Source organism: Triturus cristatus, chromosome 12 (genome assembly GCF_964204655.1).
Source record: "Triturus cristatus chromosome 12, aTriCri1.1, whole genome shotgun sequence".
Taxonomy (NCBI): Eukaryota; Metazoa; Chordata; class Amphibia; order Caudata; family Salamandridae; genus Triturus; species Triturus cristatus.
In genome coordinates, this window is record NC_140595.1 from 234,630,836 (window position 1) to 234,655,747 (window position 24,912).

The 24,912-nt window shown below is 47.1% G+C and overlaps 1 protein-coding gene across 2 annotated transcripts in view; it reads right to left on the minus strand.

Moving 5' to 3' along the window:
- The window catches only part of CTCF (CCCTC-binding factor), a 656,010-nt gene that overhangs the window by 171,295 nt on the left and 459,803 nt on the right, over positions 1–24,912 (minus strand). For both annotated transcript variants that reach the window (XM_085636797.1, XM_085636796.1), the window contains exon 7: positions 9,648–9,808. In XM_085636797.1, coding sequence (XP_085492923.1) covers positions 9,648–9,808 — 161 coding nt within the window. The remainder of the gene's footprint in view (positions 1–9,647; positions 9,809–24,912) is intronic.

The following is a 24,912-nucleotide window of genomic DNA, read 5'->3' on the forward strand; positions in this document are numbered from 1 at the left end:
CTGAAACTTCAGGTCCCACTGCAGAGCCCGCATGCGCCGCCTGGCGTGATGCACTAGTAGGATGCAGGAGGCCATCAGCCCCAGAAGCCGCAACACTAGCCTGACCGAAACCCAGGATAGAGGCCGAAAGATGGGAATCAGGGCCTGAATATCCCGGACCCGCTGTTCCGGCGGATAGACCCGGAACTGCGCCGAATCGAGAACCGCTCCGATGAAGAGGAGCTTCTGAGAGGGACTCAGGTGTGACTTCGGCACGTTGATGGAAAATCCCAGCAAATGCAGGAGATCCGCCGTAGTCTGGAGGTGGGAGACGACTGTCCGGGGCGAGCCCGCCTTCAACAACCAGTCGTCGAGATAGGGGAAGACTGGAACCCCTGATCTGCGCAGATGAGCTGCGACCACCGCCATCACTTTCGTGAACACCCGAGGGGCACTGGTGAGGCCGAAGGGGAGCACGGTAAACTGAAAGTGCTCTTGGCCCACCGTGAACCGCAGGTAACGCCGGTGTGCCGGCAGGACGGTGATGTGGAAATATGCGTCCTGCAAGTCCAACGCTACCATCCAGTCTCCAGGGTCTAGGGCAGCTAGAACCTGAGCCAAAGTTAACATCTTGAACCTTTCCTTCCGGAGGAAGGCATTGACGTTCCGGAGAACCAAGATAGGGCGTAGGCCCCCTTTGCCCTTCTTGGGAACCAGAAAGTAGTGGGAAGAACAACCACGACCTACTTCTGGGCTCGGAACGCGCTCGACGGCCCCCTTGGCCAAGAGGGCCGAAACTTCCTCGTGGAGAAGATTCAAATGATCCCCCGAGATACGGTGGTGCTGCGGTGGCATGGCTGGAGGGGTAGTCTCGAAGGGGAGGGAGTAGCCACTTCGGACGATTTGCAGCACCCACCTGTCCTATGTGATGGACCGCCAGTGGAGCAGGTGATGGCGAACTCTGCCGCCCACTGGCGTGGAATGGGCCTGAAAGCTCGGACTAGGAAGGCTTTGAGGCGGATGCTGCCGGGGTGGATGTGGGCTGACCGCGTCGTCCTCCAGAACCGCCTCGGCGGAAACCACGTCCGCGACCGCGCGCAGGTTGGTTCTGCGGCTGGTGGCTAGGCGTACGTGAGGAGGCACCCCTTCCTTGGCCACGAAAGGGGCGAAAGGCGGAAGTTTGCGACCGCGGGGCCGAGAGGCCCAAGGACTTGGCCGTAGCCCGGGAGTCCTTAAAGCGATTCAGCGCACTGTCCGCTTTCTCGCCGAAAAGGCGAGTGCCACCAAGGGCATGTCCATGAGGGTGCTCTGGACATCGCCCGAAAAGGACATGGACCGCAGCCAGGCGTGACGTCTAAGCGCCACTGAGGTAGAAATCGCCCTACCCAGCGAATCCGTAGTGTCAAGCCCACATCGGATAGCATGTCACGCTGCATCCCTCCCATCGGCCAGAGCCTGGGTAAGTCGTGTCTGGACCTCCTCCGGACACAGGGGCAGCACGTCCTCCACCGTATCCCACAGAGAGTGGAAATAACGGTCCAAGAGACAGGCGGTGTTCAAAGACCGCAGAGGCCCAAACTAAGGGATGAGAACAGCTTTTTGCCGAACTGTTCCAGTCTCTTGGAATCCCGGTCCGGCGGAGCGGTCTGGAAGGAGGATTGGGAGGTAGAGGCCTGGATAACCAGGCTCTCGGGGGTAGGGTGTTGGTACAGAAAACTGGGGTCGCCCGGAGCAGGGCGGTGGCGCCTGGCGACGTTCCTGTCCACAGGAGGAACTGTGGAGGGCTTGGACCAGGTGCTCTGCAGAACGTCAGTGAGGGCCTCATTGAATGGCAGCAGAGGCTCAGTGGAGCTTGCTGCAGACTGAAGCACCTCAGTGAGGACGTTAGTCCTCACAGCCACGGCAGGTAGCTCGAGCCCAAGGGCTGCGGCCGCCTTGCGCAGCACCACAGAGAAAGCAGCACCCTCCTCCGAAGCCACAGTCGGAGGAGAGATGAATCCAGTGTCTGGAGAGGTATCCAGGCCACTGGCCTCCCCCAGTTCATCTGCCCAGTCCTGTGACAGTTGAGCCTGAACGGCCATAGGATCCTCGGATCCCTCCCATTCGCCCCCATCATCCGATTCCTGGTATGCAGGAGGAAGGATCGGAGCCGGGCGATAGACATAATGGGTCTCCAGCGGCGCCGAACGCGGCGTCCATCGACGCCGTAACGGCGCCGGGTCCGGAGCGGGGCTGAACTGGGGCTGGACGCCGAGCGGAGCCGGCGTCGGAGGTGGTACCGGTGTCGACGCCGGCGGAGGAGGCGTGACGAGGTCGACCGGCGTCGGCGGGGACTCGGGAACGGGTCCCTTTGGGCACTTGCGGCGTCGAGGCCGGAGCCGTCGACGGCGCCGGAGCCGCCGGCAGGCAAGGTTGCCTAGTCGGGTCCGCGTGGCCCGAAGGCGCGCCAGCGGGCGTCGACGGCGGAGCCAGGTTCCTCATGGCCGAGAGGAAGGCACTGACTTCCGCCGGCGTCGCGTCAGTCCCAGGGACCGGCGGGTATGGGGACTTGCGCGGCGCCTGCGGCTCCGCTGGAGCCGCGGGGGTGGAACCACCCTGACCCTCGGCCGAGTCACGCGACCGGCGAGGGGAGTCCGAAGAGCGGTGTCGCCTCTTGGACTTCTTGGAGTGCTTCGACTTACCCGAAGACTTGGAGCCAGACGATCGATGATGACGTCGGCTGCGGCTCCGCGACCGATCCTTGGACCTCCTCCTGGACCGGGATCGAGAGGGGCGCGGAGCCGAGTGGCGAAGCTCGAGAAGCTTACGGGACCGCTCCCGTCTAGCCTTCGAGGTCAGGGCCTTGCAGTCCGAACACGACTCCGCGTCGTGGTCGAGGCCCAAGCAGTAAAGGCACCGGCGGTGATGGTCCGTAACCGACATCAAGCGGTTGCAGTCAGCACAGGCTTTAAAACCAGGCATCCTACCGGCACCGGAGTCGAGACAAGATCAAAAAGGATCGAAAAAAGTTAGTCAAAAATTGACTAAAGGGGTAGCTCTCCCGGATCTGCGCTTACTGGCGCGGAAAAAAGAAGAACTGACGTCAGCGCGCGAGGGCGGCGTCTAAGTACTCCGACGACGTCATTCCGGCGCACGACGCCGACAACGGACGCGGAGCCGCAGACGACGCCTAGCGACGCGCAAGGGGTATTGCTGACGAAAAATCTTCCGGATCCAGTCTGACACCTGGGGATATTCTAAGGTGAGGAATCTAACTAACGTGTTTCTTTCAGATCGTGGTTTTGCCGTAATGAAAAATTAAAAGTTTTTCAGTGTAAAGCAAAGAATACTTAATGTTCAGTTGTTGTAACATTCTTTTCACCGGCACAAACTCTCTCCTGGCGGCCTGGACGGTTAATGTGAAGTTGGGAAACAACGACACAGGTTTGCCTTGATATCTCGTTTCCTGTTGGTCTCTGGCCTTGCGCAGGACCACATCATGGTCTCTGTATTTTAAAAGGAGGATCAATTATCGTACTTTGCGGGGCACTCATGGGGGAGGGGGGTATCGGGCCAAGGAATCTATTGGCTCATTTAACTATACAGACCCCAGACAAAGTCTGCGAACAAGGACCGCAGCATCTCTTCCACGTAGTCCTCGACGCAGGTCATGGCTGTGGACGTGGATCCCCAAGATGCGCAGATTTTTGCGTTGTGACCTAGCTTCTACGTCTGCATTCTTATTTCTGATAACTTCTAAGACTTTCTCAATTCGGAGTAGTTTTTCCCCGCATGGCGGTCCCCTCATCTTCTAGCGCAGATGTGCGCTGCTCGACCTCTGCAATGCGTTCATCATGGCCCGAGACCTTGTCTTTGAGCCGGTCCAGTATGTCTGACATTAAGTCGATTTTCACATTGATGGCCGATAGGGATTGTTTTAGGTCCTTGAACATTTCACCGATGTTCGGTTCAGAAGTGGACGTAGATTCCATGGTTGTTTCTGGCTATTCCTCCTCTGGGGGGTTGCGCCCGCAGTGTGTCTTGCGATGTTCAAAGGATATTTTCGGTTACCTTATATCTTTTACCCAGGGTGCATATCCGCTCCTGTGCCTCGAGGGGTGTGCTTCGTTAGATTAACCAAGTCTGTTTGTGTTGTATTTTTCCTGTGGACGTCGTGGCAGTCAGGAGCTTTTCAGCGTGGGAAGTGTTCCCTATGAATCGGCGGAGGCTTTATCCCATGAGCCAGGGCTATGTTCGATCTTGGTCTTACTCCCAACGAGGAGGAGGAAAGGCGGCCATGTACATCTGCCAGAGATGCAACATTCCGTGTGGCCTGAAGGCAGCTCCTGGTTCAATCGGGCATGGTAATTTAACTCTCTCTGTGCGGCCCGTGGCTGTTCAGGCACCTCGCCTAGTACCTGGCGCTGTGGGGGCGAGTGCTCACTTTCGCCAGATCCCCACCTCTCTTCACTGAGTGGAGGAGACTTCTCCAGGTTCGGTACTGGCCTTACGCAGGCCAGCCCCAATGCAAGGCAGTTGTTCCAGCAGCGTCTGTCAGGGTGTTGCAGGTGGGCCTCTCCACCACAGGTCGCACAAGTCGGCTTGCGCAGACTTCCTGGTAGGCTGCCGTTCTCACCACCGCGCAGTGTCTGTTTCGGGACGGTGCAGGGGCCACTCTGCCTTCGGTACCCCCTCTCTGGTTCTCACAGTCTATTTTCAGTGCACTCAGGGAGAGGGGCGTCTGTTGTCCCTTCCGAGTATCCCTCCCGCTGCAGCTCTGACCGTGAGTCGTTGAAGCGCAGAGCCCGCTTCTGTTCTGTCTGTGCTCATCGTCTAGTAGGCCGCACCAGGGGCTGCCGGTCCGGCTGTCTCTTCTGGGCCTTCTCGGCTTGGGGTCCACCGACTCAAGGTCCACGGTCCTGCCTTTGCAGTGTTATGCGTGCGCCGTAGCCAGGCAGGGCCGGGGGGCCACATTACACCCAGTCCTCGCAGTCTCCACCTGTACTTCTACTTTCCCTGCTCCCGGCAGTCCCCTTGGCCCGTGCACCACGCGGTGTCAGTAACCGCTCTGCTGGGCGGTGCTGGGCGATCTCCTAGCCAATCTTTCTTCGGCCTCGTTCTGCCGCCTCACAGCTAGGGCCTCTGGGGGATCAGCCCTGTGCAGTGCCGAGGTCTCGCAGCTGCTCAGGTCCCGCCTGGTAGGGGTCCAAGGCCTCACCTCTGCCAGGGCTCATCAGGGCACAGCCATCACCTCGGCTGCTTTTAATCCTGCTTGGAGTCTGTGCCGCCCAGCAGTCGACGTATGTCTCCGTTCCGTCAGACTCGCCCTTTGTGCTGTGCGCGGGCAACTCACTCTGGGCAGCCGAGTGCTGATGGCACTAAGCAGCGCCACTCGTCTTTCTCTCCTTTTCCGGCCAGCGCAGTCTCGAGCTGATGTCCGAGCAGATCGCCCAGCTCGTTGAGTATGCTAGGATCTCTGTGGAGCTGCCATCTTGCCTCCACTCGCGGTTCCGCATCCAGTTCTCCACAGCTCAATCCGTGCGCTGCAGGCGGTCCTGGGCTCAATTATTCAATGCCACAAGTGTTGTGTGACATTCCCCCGTGTTTAGGGCTTACGCTGTCTGCCCAGGCTGCTGGATTTGTAATGGATCGTCCGTCCAGCCCGCAGAACCTCACGAGGTGGCACCATCTTGCAGCCAGCACACATCAACTGGAAGGAGGTTGAAAGCACAAAAATAGGCTATGTACCAGTAAATTGTCTAAATTGTGTAGAAAATGTAAATTTCCTGACAAAAGTCTGCCTGTTCCTTAAAGCTGGGAAGATGGCGATTTTAGCACCACAAACCTTTCATTGCTACCATTTGCAGGGAAGAAACAAGACGCTTTCTTCTGCTGCACTTTTATTAAAATTTTCCACAAAAAATCCAAATTTAGCTGTACGTCTCAGTCCCCTCCAGGGGATTCGACAAAGCCCTGGTACCTTAAGAGACCCAAGGATGTTGGAAGGAAAGGATGCACATTTTTCGTGGATACCTAATGTGGACAAAAAGTTATGGGGGCCAAAGCGCATACTACCCCAAATAGTCAAAAAAGGGCATCACAGCAAAGGGGTTACATTATTTTATTATTGTGTTTGGGTGTGAGGGTTACGGTCCTACGTTAAGTGTTTGTGTCAAAATTTCATGAACCACTAACAATAAATGTTACAAATAGGTGGAGAGTCCAAAACAGAAAAACATAACACTTTTTAAATTAAAGAACAATTACATTTATTTCTTGAATATACCAATAAAATATTAATTTCATGTTGTACAGCGAACATGCGTTTCGTGGCTTAAAATGAACTGCTGCTTCTTCAGGGCTTAATCAAATCCCCTCACGTGCTAATAGAGAAGGAATATCCTTTCTAACACTGAAAAGTTCCCTGTTAGTTCCACCACCACATTATTCCTTTCAAAATGAGCCAATTAGAAAAGGATAATGTTACTTACCCAGTAAGCCTTTGTTCTTGGCATATAGAGCTGTAGATTCACATGCTTTGCATACTCCTTCCATCTAGTGTTGGGTCCGGATGTTTGCAAGCTGTATTTCTTAGAAGAAGTCTTTCCAGTCACGAGGTAGGTGACTCCTCCTTTCGGTGATAGTGCACGTGCACATGGGCATCGACTCCATTGTTAGATTGTTTTCCCGCAGAGGGTGAGAATGGAGTTAAAAAAAAGAGTAGATTAGAGATGTCCATGCCTATGTATATAAAGTAAGAGAGAACTGCAACAGGTATAGGTACCCGGGGAGGCGGGTGGGCGCATGTGAATATACAGCTGTACATGCCAACAACATGTTTACTGGGTAAGTAACATTATCCATTCGAGGCATGTGAGATATAGATCACATGGTTTGTATAGACTATATAGCAGTATTCTCCCAAAGCGGTGGCTAAACTGTAGCCTTGCAGTTGTCTGAAAGAGTGTGCTAACTACTGCCTGGCCTACATTAGCTTGTAGTCTTGCTAACACATCTACACAATAGTGATTGGTGAATATGTGTGGTATAGACCATGTTGCAGCCTTACAAATGTCAACTATGGGAATGTTTCCTAAGAAAGCCATAGTAGCCCCTGTTTTGCGAGTGGAATGCGCTCTAGGGGGTATTGTTAAAGTTCTCTTTGCTTTTGCATAACAAATCTGAATACATTTAACAATCCACCCGGCAATGCCCGATTTAGAAATACGATTGCCCTTGTGAGATGGAGCAAAAGCAACAAAAAGTTGTTTAGTCTTACGGAATTACTGTTTTTCTATGAAGTATAAGATGGACATTTAAAGTGTGTAGAGCTCGTTCTGCCACTGAATCCAGTTGAGGAAAGAGCACGGGTAACTTAACAGATTGGTTGATATGAAAGGCAGAAACTACTTTAGGTCGACATTTAGGGCTGGTACAAAGAATCACTTTGTCTTTGTTAAGCTGGAAGAAACGTTCTTCTATGGTTAGTGCCTGTAGCTCACCCACTCTCCTCAGTGAAGTGATTGCAATAAGGAAAGCAATTTTCCACGAGAGAAATTGCAGTTCACACTTCTGCATGGGTTCAAAAGGTGGGCCCATTAATCGTGTGAGGACTATGATAAGATTCCACACTGGGGCAGGTGGAAGTCTTGGTGGTATAACTCTTTTTGAGCAGCCACAAAATATATAGGTTGGGAGGATAAGTTAATGGCGATGACCCCGCTTTGGGACTGTGATAAACTCAAAGTAAAGGGGAATACGTAGCACTAGTAAATGGGTGCTTATTGAAATGGAGTCCCCGGGTGATGTCTGGAGAGGGCAGGCCTACATTACGTTCGATACCATACAAAGGGAATAGGAGTTGGGGAAAGGTGAATGGCTGAGATATTTACAGCTAGGACATGCAATATGGAACTATATCCGGAAGGGGGAGGAACTGGCGGAGGCCTCCCCCTGGAAAATCCGTCAACAAAACCCCTGGAGGAAAAGGTAATTTCGCTCATATATAGGAAAATAGTAAATAATACCCCAGATCCCCATGGCCCACTGAGAGCAGCATAGGAAACAGACGTAGGTCGTATCGAAGACGAGGAGTTGATAGAAGTCAAGCAGGGCCCCAGAGAAGTAGCCATACGATCCAGATTCCGATTCAACTAAAAGTATTCCACCGAATATACTACCCCGAGCATTACTATATCGATTAAGTGGGGTGAGTAATGCACTATGTCAGAGAGGGTGCGGACAAGAGGGTACCTACTACCATTTGTTATGGGAGTGCCCGGAATATTAGAAGGCAGTAGGAAAAACTGTGGTGGAGGTTGTTGGGGTGGTGGTCGCAGTAAAGCGAAAGTGGCGCCTCCTGTTGATCTCGGGCGAAGAAACATGGCCCAAACACACAAAGTTATGGCTGGCTCTAGCTGCAGCAGTGGCAAAGCGGAATATTCCATGTTACTGGGGACCCCCAACAGTGCTTAGAGTGGTAGACTGGGAAAGCGACCTTGACTGGTGCAGGCAAGCAGAGTACACAATCTACCTGAGTAGAGGATGTCCGAAGAAGTGGGAAAAGATCTGGGGGAGCTGGCAGGGCAATAGAGGGTTACGAGAGGGTGGGAACAGAGTGACTCTGTTGCCTCTATATGTAGACTATTCATGTATTACCAAAACCTCTTAAATGTAAATCTGTATACCAGAAGATGCATAGATTTGTATTCTGTATTTCTGGTGTTTGACGACAATGCAATAAAAAGATTTTTAAATAATAAAACAATGTGGCTGTCGAGGTGGTCGGACATGTGACCGCCAATGTCGTTGGTGTCTACGAAAACACTGTGCAAGGAAATTTTCCCAGACCGAACTGCCAGGACAGTTCCTCTATGAACTGGAACAAAGCAACCCAGGACAGGTTTTGCCCTTATGTGGGATAATCAGACAGGTATAGCTCGGCACCAGTGGCACTGCATGCACAGGACCAACGTTTCTGAAGAACCATCCCACGGAGGGCATCACACTAAACTACACAAAAAAGTGATGGATGGAATGCTTCAATTAATCTCAGCCTCTGGACATTACTCTGGCCTCATCCCAATCCATTGTGTTTTTGCACAACATGCCTCCTTGGTTTGGGCCCAGCCATATGTAAATAAGTCTTGACCCTGCTCGAATGGGGTGCAGCCCGAGCAACAGCCAGTGGCTGAGTTTAATTCAGATATTCTATCCATCACCATGTTTTTGATGCCCTAAGTGTGATAGGTTTACAGCTTAGTCAAAGGTATTCAGGTACCGAAATTGAGGTACAATTTCCATATCTCTCAGCTACAGAATTGTATGCCCTCATGTACTACTAAGAATAAAAATGTTATGTACAATACTCATTCTCATCTCAGAATAGAACGGTTCCGGAAATACATGGAGATCAGACGTCACATATTCATGAGGTGCATTAATCAAGCAACAGCACCACACAATGGTTTTGGATGAGCCGCAAACAGAGATGTGCTTCCGGTGAAAGAACTTCACTCCAGATATAACAAACTACTTAATTATGTCCAAAGTATAAATCGAAAGCTGTAACGAAAAGTCAGAAAGGGGAGTTTGGTAGAACATGTTTTATTTGGAAAATCAATACTTCAAGAGTGAGACAAATTACCACGAAAAGACCAACCTTAGCCACACTGCACACATTCACTTACTTGTCTGCAAGCGTATTCACACTGGTCGCACTTATAGCGTTTCTCATTCTTATGAGACTTCTGATGTTGGATGAGGGCATATCGCTCATGGAACACAGCATCACAATAACGACACTTTCTTCCTAGCTCAATGTAGGAATGCTGTTTTCTCAAATGGACACCTACATCCAAGACAAAAATAAGCCTTCCAATATATCATTTGAAGCAAATAAAGAAACATGTGCAAGTACTCTCCTTTATTTAGTGATATGATTTGTATTTTGGATCAACCTTTTAACATGCTGCTTTTGACTTTTCATCCCCAGGTCGGGTTGTCTTCTCTCAACTAGTCTTCACATACATATCGAACTGCTCACTTTAATCGAAATAGCTTTGCCCACAATGGTGGTTCAACTCCTCTGCCACCTATTTCTATAACATGTGCCTGTAGTCCTTAAGGACATCTGGCAGTTAAAGATCAAAGAAATTAATGGAAATTAGTCAGAACAGTTCTACTACTAAAAATCACTATTGATGAGTATCCCCTTGAATAGAAGTTACTTACCTGTAACTGCAGTTATCCAGTATTGGTATCTTTCATAGATTCACATGCAAGAATCATTCCCTGTCGTCGAGATGGGAGTCCAACGGTAAAATATTCAAGCAGTGCTTTAAAAATTTCATAGGCTATAATGGCCTTAAGCCATGTCAATAGTAGCCTATGTCCTTTTTTAAAAAAGGACCTAATGTTGGAACCCAGCCAATCAGCTGCCAGCACACTCGAGAACACTCTCAGCAGAGGTAGATTCTCTCAGATTTTTTAAGCACAAGTGGGAAGTAAGAATCCCAAAAATTTAAAGAGAGTGGGCAGAGGGTGGGTTTTATGTAAATCTATGAAAGATACCAATACTGGAGAACCACAGTTACAGGTAAGAAACTTATTTTCTTATCAAGTATTGTGGTATCTTTCATAGATTCACATGCCTGAATCAGAATAGCAAGCAATACCCAAAATTGTACTGTTGTTAGAGGAAGGAGGGAGACATGTAACTCATAACCCCCAAGTTACTGAAATATAACAGTGACATTTGTAACCATCTATATACTCTTTCAAATTCTGGACAGCTTTAAAAAGATGCCTAGAAACAAAACATGCAACCTTAACATACTATAATACTGAAGATGTATCCAATGAAGTGTTTAGTAGAACAATTAAGACACTGTTAAACTTCCAGCGTTATACAAACATTTACATTGGCAACAGATAGCAAGCCAAGTTATGCATGTTAAGTAAGATATATAAAATTCCTCTTTTAGCAAACAAAGAGGCCTACCTTAATTGAAGAGATGATGCATTATCGCTTGGCACACAGCCACATTCTCACGTTGCATAGATAAGAGACAGGAATGCTGCGTAAAAGTGTGGACAAGTGTCCACACCTTTGTGCAGCATTCCTGTCTCCAATCTACGCAACGTGAGGATGCAGCTGTGTGCCAAGCGGTAATGCATCATCTCTTCAATTAAGGTAGGCCTCTTTGTTTGATAAAATAGGAATTTTATATATCTTACTTAACATGCATAACTTTGCTTGCGATCGGTCGCTAATGTAAATTTTTGTATAACGCTGGAAGTTCAACAGTGTCCATGTCGCAGCACGGCAAATCTTTTCTAGTGTTACTCCAGCGAACAGAGCTGCCAATGTAGAAACTGCCCTGTTGGAGTGCTCTTTAGTTCTTCTTGTTAAAGGCTTGATAACCTTGTCATGGCAGAATTGGATCGCAGAAGAGACCCACCTGGCAACAGGGGCTTTAATTACTGCTGTTCCTTCTCTGCCTTGTCCGTAGGCCACCAGCAGCTGATGCACCTTTCTTATGTATTTTGTTCTATGCAGGTAGAATTTTGAACACCTTTTAACATCCAACATGTGTAAAGCCCGTTCTGCTATACCAGATGGGTTTGGAAAAAAGGATTGAAGTATTACTGGTTCGTTGAGATGGAACTGCGTTGGGACTTTTGGGATACAGGTTGGGTTCGTCCGCAGAGCTACATAGTTATCAGTGAAATAAAGAAAAGGTTCCTCAACAGTAAAAACTTGGATCTCACTAACCCTCCTTGCAGAAGTGAGAGTCAGTAGGAGGGCTATCTTCCAGATTAGAAACTTGAGCTCTGCTTTGTGAATTAGTTCAAAAGGCTGCGTCATTAGCTGACCGAGGACAAAGATTAGCTTTCATTCGGGAAGGGGTGCGCACACACCGGGGGAAAAGGAGGGGAAGAGGCTCCACATAAATTGCCTTAAAAGAATGGAAGCACAGAGAGTTGGAACTTGAGGAGATCTCCTATAACGGGAAATCGCAGCCAGGTGAACATTTACCGAAGAGAAAGTGAGACCTGACTTTGCCAAAGAGAGGAGAAATGGCAAAATCTGTTCGGGAGGCGCTTGAAGTGGGCGCAAGTTGTTTTGTTGACACCAGTAACAGAATCGCTTCCTTTTTAGGCAGTATCTCTTGTTAGTGCTGTCCACTCTGGATTTCGCAATAATTTCCATGCACTCCAGAGAGATATCAAAGTCCCTGAATTCTATGGAACTCAAGTGCCATGCATGCAAATGAAGAGATAGTGGGTCTGAATGGTACACTTGGCCATTCTCTCTGGTCAGCAGAGATGGAGATGGCTGTAGGCGTATGGAGATGGCTGTAGGCGTATGGGCCTTGACTCTGATAGAAAGAGAAGCTCCGGGAACCAGTACTGCCTGGGCCATCGTGGTGCTATCAGGATCAAATGACAGCCTTCCATCTTTATCTTGGTCAATACCCTGGGAATTAACAAAATGGAGGGAAAAGCATAAGTATATATCCCGGACCATCGCATTAAAAGGGCATTCCCCTTCGACCCTAATGAAGGGAACCTGCTGGCATAATACTGGCATTTGGCGTTCTCTGTCCTTGCGAAGAGGTCTAAAGCTGGTTTTCCCCACATTCGAAACACCTTGTCTAGCTGGGACTGCTAGACAAGAGGGCACTGAACCCACAGTTGGCGGAGTGAAAAATGTCTGCATTGCTGGTTCTAAAAGACCTGGGACTAAAGGTAACAAAAGTCTCGCAGATGATCTATGATGCAATATTTAAAAAATGACAGATGTAGAGACTGTCTGAGCGGACATACTAATGTTCAGCTTGGTGGCACCTCTGCATATGACCTCATTAAAATTCCCTATATCGGTCGGGGAAACTCTGGATGGTAGCGTTGCAGACAGAGTAGAAGAATAGTCTCTTATAGATGACCTTTTAGAAGTGGACCAAGATGGTGACCTTTGTCTCTTCCTTTTCGGGGTATGAGAGTAGCGAGAACTTGATCGCTCCCGAGAACTTGATCGCTCCCGAGAACGTGAGAGACGGACTGATGGAGACCTAGCCCTTCTCGGGGTCCGGCTCCTTGTGGATGCAGTAGGAGGAGGTCCACCAGAGACTCTGGCGGGAGAGTACGTTCTGGAAAAATGCAAGCTCTGACTTCTACGACCTGTTTCAGCACCGGGACCGTTCCAGTGACATACGCTTTCCAACCATCTTGGAGAAAGATTGACAGGAGGGGTCTTTACACCTTGAACCGGAGATCCCTCCGGTGTAACCTGGATGATCTGAATGCCAGGGGATGATGAGGCTTCCCTCCACGTCGAATGCATACTCTACGTTGATCGTGGTCCTTCTGGAACTTCTTCTGAAGCCACCGCAGGCTCTTTGTCTCTCGACATCAAGCGATGTCTCGCCGACGACACTGATTGTGCCGCCTTCGACGTCGACCACCCCTGCGGTGAGATGCTTTAGGACTCTCACCTCCGCGATGGGAGTCCTCGACGTCGGTCTTTTCGGCGTCGACCTTCCTCGGCCGGTAATGCGTCTTTGACGTCGACCGTCGCGATGGTGATTTTGATGCGGTCAGTCTATATGCTCGCGGCAGAGCCTTACCGCCGAACCTCTCGATGCCGACCTTTGAGAGGGAGGCGTTGATCTAGACGATGAGAAGCGCCTCGACAGGTGCTTCGCCGGAGGTCGTTCGTGACCAGCATACTTCGAGCCCGAAGTAGCTTGCCTCGACGTCGACTTACTTCTCGGCGACTGAGGCTCTTGCTGTCTCAACGGCGATCTGTCCGTTGACGGTGACAAATGCCTTGCCTGCTTTCTCGACGCTGATCTCGACGCCGACAGCTTACATTCAGGGATCTGCTTCTTTTTTTATGCTGAAGAGGCAGATCGGCGCCTTTGTCTGCATTCTTCATGAGAGGAGGGCTCTTTGTGAGCAGGAGTGCTCCCAAGGCCACTTTTGGAATGACTCTTTCCTCTCTCCAGCAAGGCATGAGGTTTAATTTTCTCCCTGTCATGGAGAGTCCTCTTGGAGAAATGTTGGCAATAATTTTGCCACCTTCTTCCCATAGGAAGGACATTTATTGAATAAAGCTGGCATTTCTGACAGAAAAAAGTTGTTAATTAGTCAGAAAAACGCTGTAAACAGTTACCAGCAGTCAGAAATGTCGAATGTAAGGAGAAAAAATAAATTTCTGACTAGAAACAGTAAAAAAAAAAAAAAAAAAAAAAAAGACGAGCTCAAGCTCCAGGATCCTCACAGAAGGAGCCGGAAAAAAGAACTGACCTAACTGTCACCTGTGGTGCATGATGGTAGCAGGGGGCTCCTGGAGGCCTTAAAGGCACGGTGTCCAGGTTCTTGGAATCCTTAAAGGCAGGGTGCCAATGTTTTTATTACTGTGACGTTTTTTCGGTTATGCAGCCTATGATCTAATTGCCTGCTATTACTTGCCTTTTTTCTGAAAATAAAGGGCTGTGTTGGAACACTATTACAGTATATGTACTCTGCTGCAGTGTTTATATTAGAGATTATTTTCTTTTTCTAAAAAAATCCATGTAATTTTGGCATATTAGTCTATTGGAAGTTCATTAGGCTGCATATTTATGTGTGTATACATGTATATATGTATGTTTTGGAAGTACTCTGAACTTGTTTGTCTAATCATATACATATATATGTATTTTTATATATGCTCCGGGATCCCGCACGTGGGCGGGGATTACTCAGTGCTTATGACTATTGATGAGTATCCCCTGGAAGAGAACTGCGGAGATACAAGGAGTTAAACCAACTGTCAACAATAGAAAGGACATTTATGAGGACTCTAGTCACCTTGACATAGAGTACACCATGACTACCCCTTTACCTGGATTTGGGTGCAAAATCAATTGCTCTAAGGACTAGTCTGAGGCCTAGGGGATACTGGCAGAGACTGGAGCACTGAGGAGCTGTTACAATACCGATTAGCACTGGAAGGGATTAATACCCTAAATATATATCACAAGATTGCACAGCTAAGAATACATGTTTAAAGTTGGCTTACTCAGGGTTGGGCGAGATATGAAATAAAAATAAAAACCAGGATGGGAGGGTCCGAGGCAAAAGTTTAAAGACCAGCGCGGACTAAATTCCCCAATCTACATTTCCAGAACAATAGAGTCCGAGGGTCTAAAAACACCATCTATAACTAAGGTGACATGTGTGCCAACAGTGCACCAAACTCTAAATCTACACAGGAAGTCCTAACTTAAAGGTCGGAATCCCATCACTCACAGAAGTGACATGCTTTATCAACTGGGATCTCCTCCCGGCTGTAACTCCTAGTACAGCCGAGAGCTACAACCCCCTCACTGTGAGGGAGGAGCTCTGGGATGTTTTTATTGATGATAGAATTGACTAAGGGCTACTAAAACCCAAGATGAAGAGCTACGAATGTTGTATGCGAGTGATGAGCGCAGTGCAAACTATATAAAAATTTGAAACGTGAGCTAAATCTAACTATCAGGAGAGATTGGCATTTGAGAAAGTGGTAATCAATGAGGTTAGTGCATTGCCAACTTCCCAAAATCAACACTTTGACAATTTGCCTAACAACGAAAGGAGGGCTTTACAGACTTAGGCGATGGATACACTTATTACCATCAAGCCAGCTGACAAAGGCGGCGCGATAGTCATGATGAATACATCGAAATATCGCGCCGAATGTCTCCGCCAACTGGTTGACGCTCGCTTTTTTCAACCTCTAAGAGCGGATTCCACTCAGACTTGCACGCGAGATTAGTTATCTCGTGGAAGAAGCCAAGTCCAACAACTAAGCCATTTTCCTAACCACCACGTATCCGGTAATACCTTATTTTTATGTATTACCGAAGATATATAAACCCTAAAGACCACGGCCGGGCCGGCTATAATTTCGGGCATAGGGTCCTTAATGGAACCCTTATCCACTTTTGTGGATCATTTCTTGCGCCCGATGGTTAGTGAAATGCCCACCTACCTTAAAGATACCACTGACATACTCCGGCTGTTACCAAACATTGAATTCAATATTGCTACTGACTATTTGGTCAGTTTTGACGTAGAGTCATTATACACCTGTATCCCCCAAGACAAAACCTTAGATGCAATCAGAATACTTTTGGAAAATCGGGATCTAGACTCTAGACTATCACTCCGGTGAATTCACCATGGAGTGTGCCAGGTTGGCAATGAAAGAGAATTTCTTTAAGTTTCAGGTTACGCTCTATTTACAAACATCGGGGACTATGGGCAGCGTTTTCGCGCCCAGTTTGGCGAATCTTTATGTTCACTTGTTTGAGCAAGAACATGTGCTCAATTCCACGAACCCTTTCCATGATCATATTCTGACATGGAAAAGGTATATTGACGATGTCTTCGTGGTATGGAGAGGCGAAGAGGTCGCCATCGACGAATTTCAAGCATGGTTGAATTCTAGGAATGCTTTCCTGAAATTCACAGTAGATGTGAGTAAGGACAATCTGCCTTTCCTTGACTTGAGAATTTTTCCTATAGCAGACGGATTACAAAGTGAACTTTACAGGAAACCGATGGCACGAAATTCACTACTACTATTTAGTAGCCATGATCCCAGGTCACTTCGTAACGACTTTCCATATGGACAATTTTTGCGCATCAGACGCAATTGGTCAACCAGAGAAATTCACTAAACATGCAAATTCTCTCTTTACAATTGCAGGAGGGGCAAAATCCCAAGAAGCTGATTCGCCAGTCCATGAAACGTGCTGCTAATAACAATAGGGATGTATTGCTACAAATCAAAGCACCCACGTCTGATACCACCAGACTTGCACGTGGGAGTACATTCAGCGCCTCATCAAATGGCATTCGAAAGGCTATACGCAAACATTGGCGTATTTTGAACATCGACAAAGTATCTTTACCTCCACCTCTGTTTGCTTTTCAAAGGAGTTCAAACAACAAAGACAGTCTGGTGCATACACGACCAGCTAATAAAGTCTTAACACCTTCCACTCAAGACACATTGTGGAATTTGCCACCAGTCCAGAGCCATTACCCCTGTGGGTCTTGTGCGGCTTGTCCCCAAACAGGTAATAGTACCACAATAGAGATAGGGACCCCGATAGAACGTGGTCTCAAGACAAGCACACCAATTGCAACAGTGATAAACTTATCCATCTCATCACATGCCCTTGCCAACTGAAATATGTAGACATGACGACTCGTAAGATCAAACTTCGTATTTCAGAGCACAAGAGCACGATCAGGTGCAAGAAACAGTCCGAAACCAAATGATGGACTGAATCAAAGTCCTTCAAAAACTTTAATCTTGCCTAAGCGGAGTGGCACGTCTTTGAATTAGTAAAGGGAACAAAGTGGACATTCGGAAGAAGCGATGTTCAATTGAAGGACCTATTTAGAGAGTTTGAAAGAAGGTTTCAAAAGGAGTTCTTTAAGAAGTCTGTTGATGGCTGCTAAAATTCTATGAGCAAGCTGGTGTCTTGTATATTCGATGGCCTCTGGCTCCATAAGAGGAAGCGTGCAGATTTGCCACAAATAAACGCGCTAAACGTTCTGCAGATTAATAGATTGGCTGATCTATTAAGTCAAGCTTTGTTGGTCCTGGAGAGAACACCAACAATTCAATTGGGGTGTTCAAAATGCGTCGACCTGTTGGATTTCAGACGTTTAGAGTGTTTTTGTACATGTTTGAAATACTTGTAATTCTGGACAATTCCTTTGAAATGTATTCACCTTAGGTCTTATTGTCTTTAAGTATTGTCTTTTTTAATTATTATAAAAGTAGGATTGCAGTTTGTGATGAGGGTGTGTATGAATGATTGGTGGTGTGGCTGTTAGATGTGATGTGTGTAAATTTGAATATTGAGCGGAATTTCAATTATGGAATGTGTTCCAATGTACGATTGTGAGTATGTAAGTTTTGTGTATCAATGAAATATGGGAGCTATGTGAGATGAAAAAAAAGTATAAAGATTCATGATTAGGTTATGAACTGTTTTTGTTATTCAAATACATTTTGATATATTCATTTATTGAAAAGAAAAAACTTGGTCACTTTGTTTTGTTTCTTTGTGATGCTTTCCAAATAAGGTATAAAAGAGAGATCAGAATTGGCATTTTTGTGTGTATTGAACTGAAATATGTAGGCATGACGACTCGTAAGATCAAACGTTGTATTTCAGAGCACCAGAGCACGATCAGGTGCAAGAAACAGTCTGCGAAGCTGACCAGTCATTTTCTAACCCACTAACATAAAGCAGATGAATTGCGGTGGACAGTGTTAGAGCAACCTTTCATTCCTAATCATGTTACAGATGTCACAAAATGTATTTTCCAGAAAGAACAGCGTTGGGTTTTTAAGCTGAAGAGAGACAGTTGAGGTCTAAATGACGATATACCATGGACCCTTCTATAGTCTCTGATTAAAACTGTTGACAATTAGAAACATCTTCTAACAGAATCATAATGTTAAGATCCCTTGATGTGTGTCTTTTTGAAATACAAATGAAATTGGCTCTTTACACTACCCTTTTTATGTAGCCATTTGTAATCTAGGCATAGCAGCCGTGCGGCATGCCTCAGGAGCTTATTCAATTACTGGCAACTTTATTGTACCACGATTGCACCGTGATCTAATTATATAAACCATTATCTAACAAGTTCTTGGAAACTCGCTATTGCATCTTTGGTCACTCCATAGAACAGATACCTCTAAGATTTCAATAGAACTTTTGAATAACATCACCCGCGATCTATTGAATTATTCACAAGATCATTAGCATCATTTTGTTAAACAACTACGTTACCCACTTTTCCTATAAGCACAGCTATGTTATCTCTCGATTGAACATGGTGAATCGGCACCCTAACATGCTTCTCTGAAAGCTTGTTTATACATTTTGAACACCCTGTGAGAACGATATTTCATAAATAGCAAAAGAACCGTTGAATAATATTGGCTCTAATAGTTACTGCTGTGATTTATTGAATCACTTATGATACCAGTAGTTTTTGACGTCGAATTGACTACATTACCCAGTTTTCCTAGGATCACTGTGATGTCATTACCGGATCAACTAGGGGTAAACCAGTACTTCGTACAAATAAAATTCAAGGCAGGTTTCTGTTATGGTGCCTCCGGTTGCAGCCTTGTAAAGCCCGGGGTACCGACGGAGAGGTAAGCCTCCTAAACTTGATAGTTTATACACGGAGATCCGCACGAAATGTTCTGCACTATGTTGTATGCGCTGTGTTCTTGCCGGGCTAGTACAACTGATGTTGTTTTTCGTATTGCTCACTCGCTTTCTGCTATCAACTGGCACCGTGCAAGGAGATATTAACAGGCGTGCATGACATCTACTTTATAAGGAATTTGGAATGTCTCTTCTGAGATCTAAGCTGCCCTTAACAATTGCTTTTTTATCGTTACGCAGTAGTGGGTGTGTTTAAATGATTGTCGGCACTATTGATCGAAGTCCGCACAAGCTAAGAAGTGCGTGAATATGCTACGCGCTAGCCTCTTCAGTGCCTCTTGCATTTGAGTTGCCCAAGAGTCTCAACACTTTATCATTAAGGACAGTAGGTGTTGTTGGACAATTAATCCATCTTTGTCCATGAAAATTAACGACATCTTTGTCTATAAAAACAAGACAAAGAACTTAAATATTAGGTGTTAGCTGACGCTTTGTCGGCAACGCTCAGCGAACACACTTGTTGAGGCTACATTGTTTACTGAATATTGTATGGACAGATGGGGTTTCAACACTCTGGTTGTCCCTACTATGCAGATATCAAGTTGTGCAATAGGCTTCTCTTTGGGCCTTCTTCTCTTTATCTGACATCCTGAAGAATTTGAAGGAAAAACTGATGAAAAAACTGTAGAACCAAGTTCTAAGAACAAAACTAAGCAGAGCTCAGTGGAGACTCCTTAGCACAATGTGCTGTAGAAAAATCTGATGTTCTGTCTTAGGTGGGTTCCAAGGGGTGAGGCCAATCTGATTGGTTGTTCATTTTTTTTTCCGGCCCCTTTACATAAAGATGTAAATAGGATGCAAAACAAGAATGGTCGTAGGCCTGAGTTCTGTTTTAGTGATGGTTTCTATTGCTTTTTTATGTATACCAGGGACTCCCATTCCGACGATAGGGAATGATACAAGCATGTAAATCTATGAAAGTTCCAATACTGGAGTAAGATTTAGATATCCAAATTCTAAGACCTCAGGAGCCAAATTTGAAGATTGAGTGATCTGGGATTTGGATGTCTTACTGCTACGTGGTTCTGAGTGAGTAGGTCTTGTCTGTTGGGTAGTAGTTGATGTGGGACTACTTATAACTTCAGTAACGTTGTGTATCAAGGTTGTCCGGCCCATGTGGGAGCAACTAGGAGTGTCAGGGATGTCTGCCGTAATTTGTGAATTACAAATGGAAGCAGAGGGAGAGGTGGAAAAGGTCAAGCAAATATCTCTGACCAATTGATCCGTAGGGAATTGCCATTGGAATGTGGATGTTGGAATCTGCAGGTGAAATTTTGACATTTTGTGCTCTCTGGTGTTGCAAACAGGTCTATGTATGGTTTTTAAGTCTCGCCTGACCCAGCACATGCGCTGGTCTGGCGAGAATTTTAGTGAGGGCTCAAAAAATGCTACCATGGCCATCCTAGAGCTACAGTTTATGTGCGCGGGCACGCGCTTAGGAGGAGAGGCACCATATGGCAAACCTCGTCATGCTCATTAAGCGCCCGCAATCACTTTCGCAGTGCCCCTTTGATGTTCTCATTCAAAGAACATCAAACATCAAAGAACATGTTGTTGTGTTAATGCTTTGCTGCGCCCGTTTGACTTACAATGTGCTTACTCTTTCCACAAACTCGATGTTTGTGTTCCTTTATTTTGAGATGCTTTTAGTATTACTGTTTTGTGACTTGACTTAAGGAACATTAAGGAAATGTTACTGTGAAACTGGACAACAAGTTCACAGTGTTTATTTCTGATCGCAGCGGCTGCTTCATGTCCGTTGCACCATTCAGGGAGTCCTTTCGTTGGTGCTTTCATGAGGACATGAGGAAGCTGGAAACTTTTGGCATATTCTCTTTAACAGCACAGCATGTTGGCGACTGGTTAGTCGATTAGACCTATGTAGCGCTTTAGATCTCAAAGCGCTATGGTGGATGCAGCAGTTATAACTCATGAAATATGGGGTGCAACTCACAAGGAGGGGGCAGGTTTGAGTGCACATTGGCTGCAATCAGACTCTTAAGATGATGGGCTGTGTGTATCCATTATCAGCACTCAGTCTTCGCTAAGTGATCTTGTTTTGTTGCTGTGTCAATGCTTTGCTGCGCCAGTTTGATTTACAACTTGCTCTCTCTTTCCACAAACTCTATGTTTGTGTTCCTTTATTTTGAGATGCTTTTAGTATTACTGTCACACACCCAACCACACACACACACACACACACACACACACACAAACACGCACAACCACACCCAACCACCACACATACAACCACACCCACCACACACACAACCACACCCACCACACACATGCAACCACACCCACCACACACATACAACCACACACACACAACCACATACTCACCACACACACACCACCACACACATACAATCACACCCAACCACACCTACCACACACATACAACCACACCCAACCACACCCACAACCACAATCCCACACAACCACACCCATCCACAACCACACCCAACCACACACACACCCACAACCACCACACACACCCACAACCACCACACCCACAACCACTACACCCACACCCACCCAACCACACACCCACCCAAACACACACCCACCCACAACCAACCCCAAAAACAACCACACCCACAACCACACCCAACCACACCCACAACCACACACAAACCACACCCAACCACACACACAACCACACCCAACCACACCCACAACCACCACACACATACAACCACAGACACCCACAACCACACACACAGAACCACAACCACACACACACACACACACACACAACCATACCCACAACTACACCTGCACCCACAAACAACCACACACACAACCACACAGCCACAAGGACACCCACCACACACATACAACCACACACAACCACACACACACAACCACAAACCACATATAACCACACCCACCCACAACCACCACACACATACAACCACACCCAACCAAACACACACCCCCCCACACACCCCCACACATCCACAAACCACATATAACCACACACACACAAAACCACACACACAACCACAAGCACACACACAACCACACCCCCCACACATCCACAACCACACACACATCCACACACCCACAACCACACACACATCCACACACCCACAACCACACACACAAGCACACAAACAACCACACACCCACCCACACACAACCAAACACACAACCACACCCGCACCCACACACAACCACACACCCACAACCACACACACCTACAACCACACACACACCCACACCCACCACACACATACAACCACACCCAACCACACACATACAACCACACACACAACCAACCACACACACAAACAATCACATACACACACACCCGTACCCACACACACAACCACACCCCCACACACACCCACAACCACAACCACACATACAGCCACACACTCAAGCGCACACACACAACCACACAAGCACACACAACCGCGCACACACACACACCACACACACACCACACACACAGCCACACCCACAACCACACACATACACAACCACACATCCACACACACACACACACCCACCACACCTGCACCCACACACAAACAACCACACACACACCACACAACCACACACATCCACACCCACACCTGCACCCACACACAACCAGAACCACACACAACCACAGCCGCACATACAACCACACACACACAACCACAACTACACACACAAAACCACAACCACACAAAACCACAATCACACACACAACCGCACCCACAACCGCACACCCACAACCACACCTGCACCCACACACACCCACACAAACAACCACACACACACACACACACACACACAACCACACCAAGCCTTGGTGTAGCCAATAGGTCTCGCCTTTGGGACCTTATGTGTTAAGCCACGCAACAGTTGATGTGGTTGCACCAAGGGTATTGTGCCGCATAACTAAATACTTAGAAGGTCCCAAAAGCGAGACCTATTGGCTATGCCAATGCTTGTTGCCATTGTGGGAAGAACGGGTGTAGGACCTGTATGTTGAGTTCCCATTCGTGTACTTGCTGGCGTATCCTGCTGAGGAGATCTGCCAAATCGTTGTCCACTCCTGGAATGTATTGTGCGCTCAACTGAATATTTTTTGTTGTAGATCAAATTTCCAGATTTTTTGTGCTTGGAGACAATTACAGAGATCTGGTCAAAAGAAAGTACAGGATTCTTCTGGTGAATGTGCTTGCTTATGAACTGGAGAGGGTTATTGCGTTTGGTATGTGTTCATGGTGCAGGGAAGGAGGACTAAAGTGAAGTGGACTAGGGTCTGTGTCCTATTTTTTCCTTGTTTTTATAGGAATATAGATTGCTTCCTGAAAAGATAATTGTCTTTTAGCAGGTTGTGCATGCTCTTGAGGAGGCCTGGGGGAATATGCTTCCTGTATCAGGACGGATTACGAAATGTTTTTGTTAAGAATCCAGTTGCTGGTGTAATTTCTTGAGTATTGGTTGTACAGTCAGTGAAGAATGCTCAACCGATTGCTTTTTCGAATCCGAAAATCTTTTCTCCTGTATTTTTGTGTGCCAATTGTTTCAGTTACAAAGCTTTGGCTTTAACTGCGGAGTCGGAGCGCTTGTTCCGATCTGAAGGTTTCGGTTCCAAAGCTTTGAACAGGTCTGCTTTTGATTGTTTAAGTGTAGAAATGGAGGACTCTGAGGTAGACTGTTTCGGGCCAAGGACTTTAGGCTGTTTTTTTGGGAGCCGTGCGGAGGCCAGACTTTCCAGAATCAGCCACTCTGTGCCGACCATGGCCCGAAGGCAGTGGAGGACTAACAGCAGACTTTTGTAATGTCTGTAGTTTTGGATGGGGCAATTTACTCACGGTTTGTTGCCCTGATGCAAAGGTATTTTGTTCTCTTCAGAACCAAGCTCTGACCCTAATCTGCGGCCAACGGATGTGCCTCCATTTCGGTTTCCGGCTTCTCCAAACCAAAAATATCCGGTGTCTCGTTGCTGAGTCAATACATTTGCAGTCTGGCTTTCCGATCTCTTATACTTTTCTTAGACCTGCATGATTTACAGGCCTCACAGGTTTGTTCTTGATGCTCAGGAGACCGGTATGAATTACACATCTTGTGCAAATCAGTATGTGGCAACTATAAATGGCAGGAAGGAAAAAATGTAAAAGGTGTCCGTTCCATCACCTTTTGGTCTTTTTAATATGAATAAACCTTTAAGAGAATTTCCGCCTTGAGGGACGCAATGGAATCGAGGCCGCACAACAAAGTTGGTGTTAAAAAAGTAATTGCCTAAATATGGATTGAATTTCGATCGAAAACAATAACAACTGTATTGAAAAAGGATCCTAATGACGGTGACGACCAGAGCAGAGGAGCACACGACCGAACCAGACGGCGTAAAAAAACAATCTAACAATGAAGTCGATGACCAGGCACACTGCAAGCAAGAAGACGACTCACTTTAACGTGTGACTCGAAAGACTTCTTTAAAGAAAAACAACTTGCACACTTCCGAGCCCAACACTAGATGGCGGACTCATGCTAAGCATGTGTATCTACAGTCACACATGCCATCAAACATACATACATTATTTATATACATACATACCCTCCCACCCACTGGAGTCACGACAGACAACCAATAACACGAGCATTTACAATGCAATGGTCTCGGCATTGTTAAAGTTAAAGCTATTGG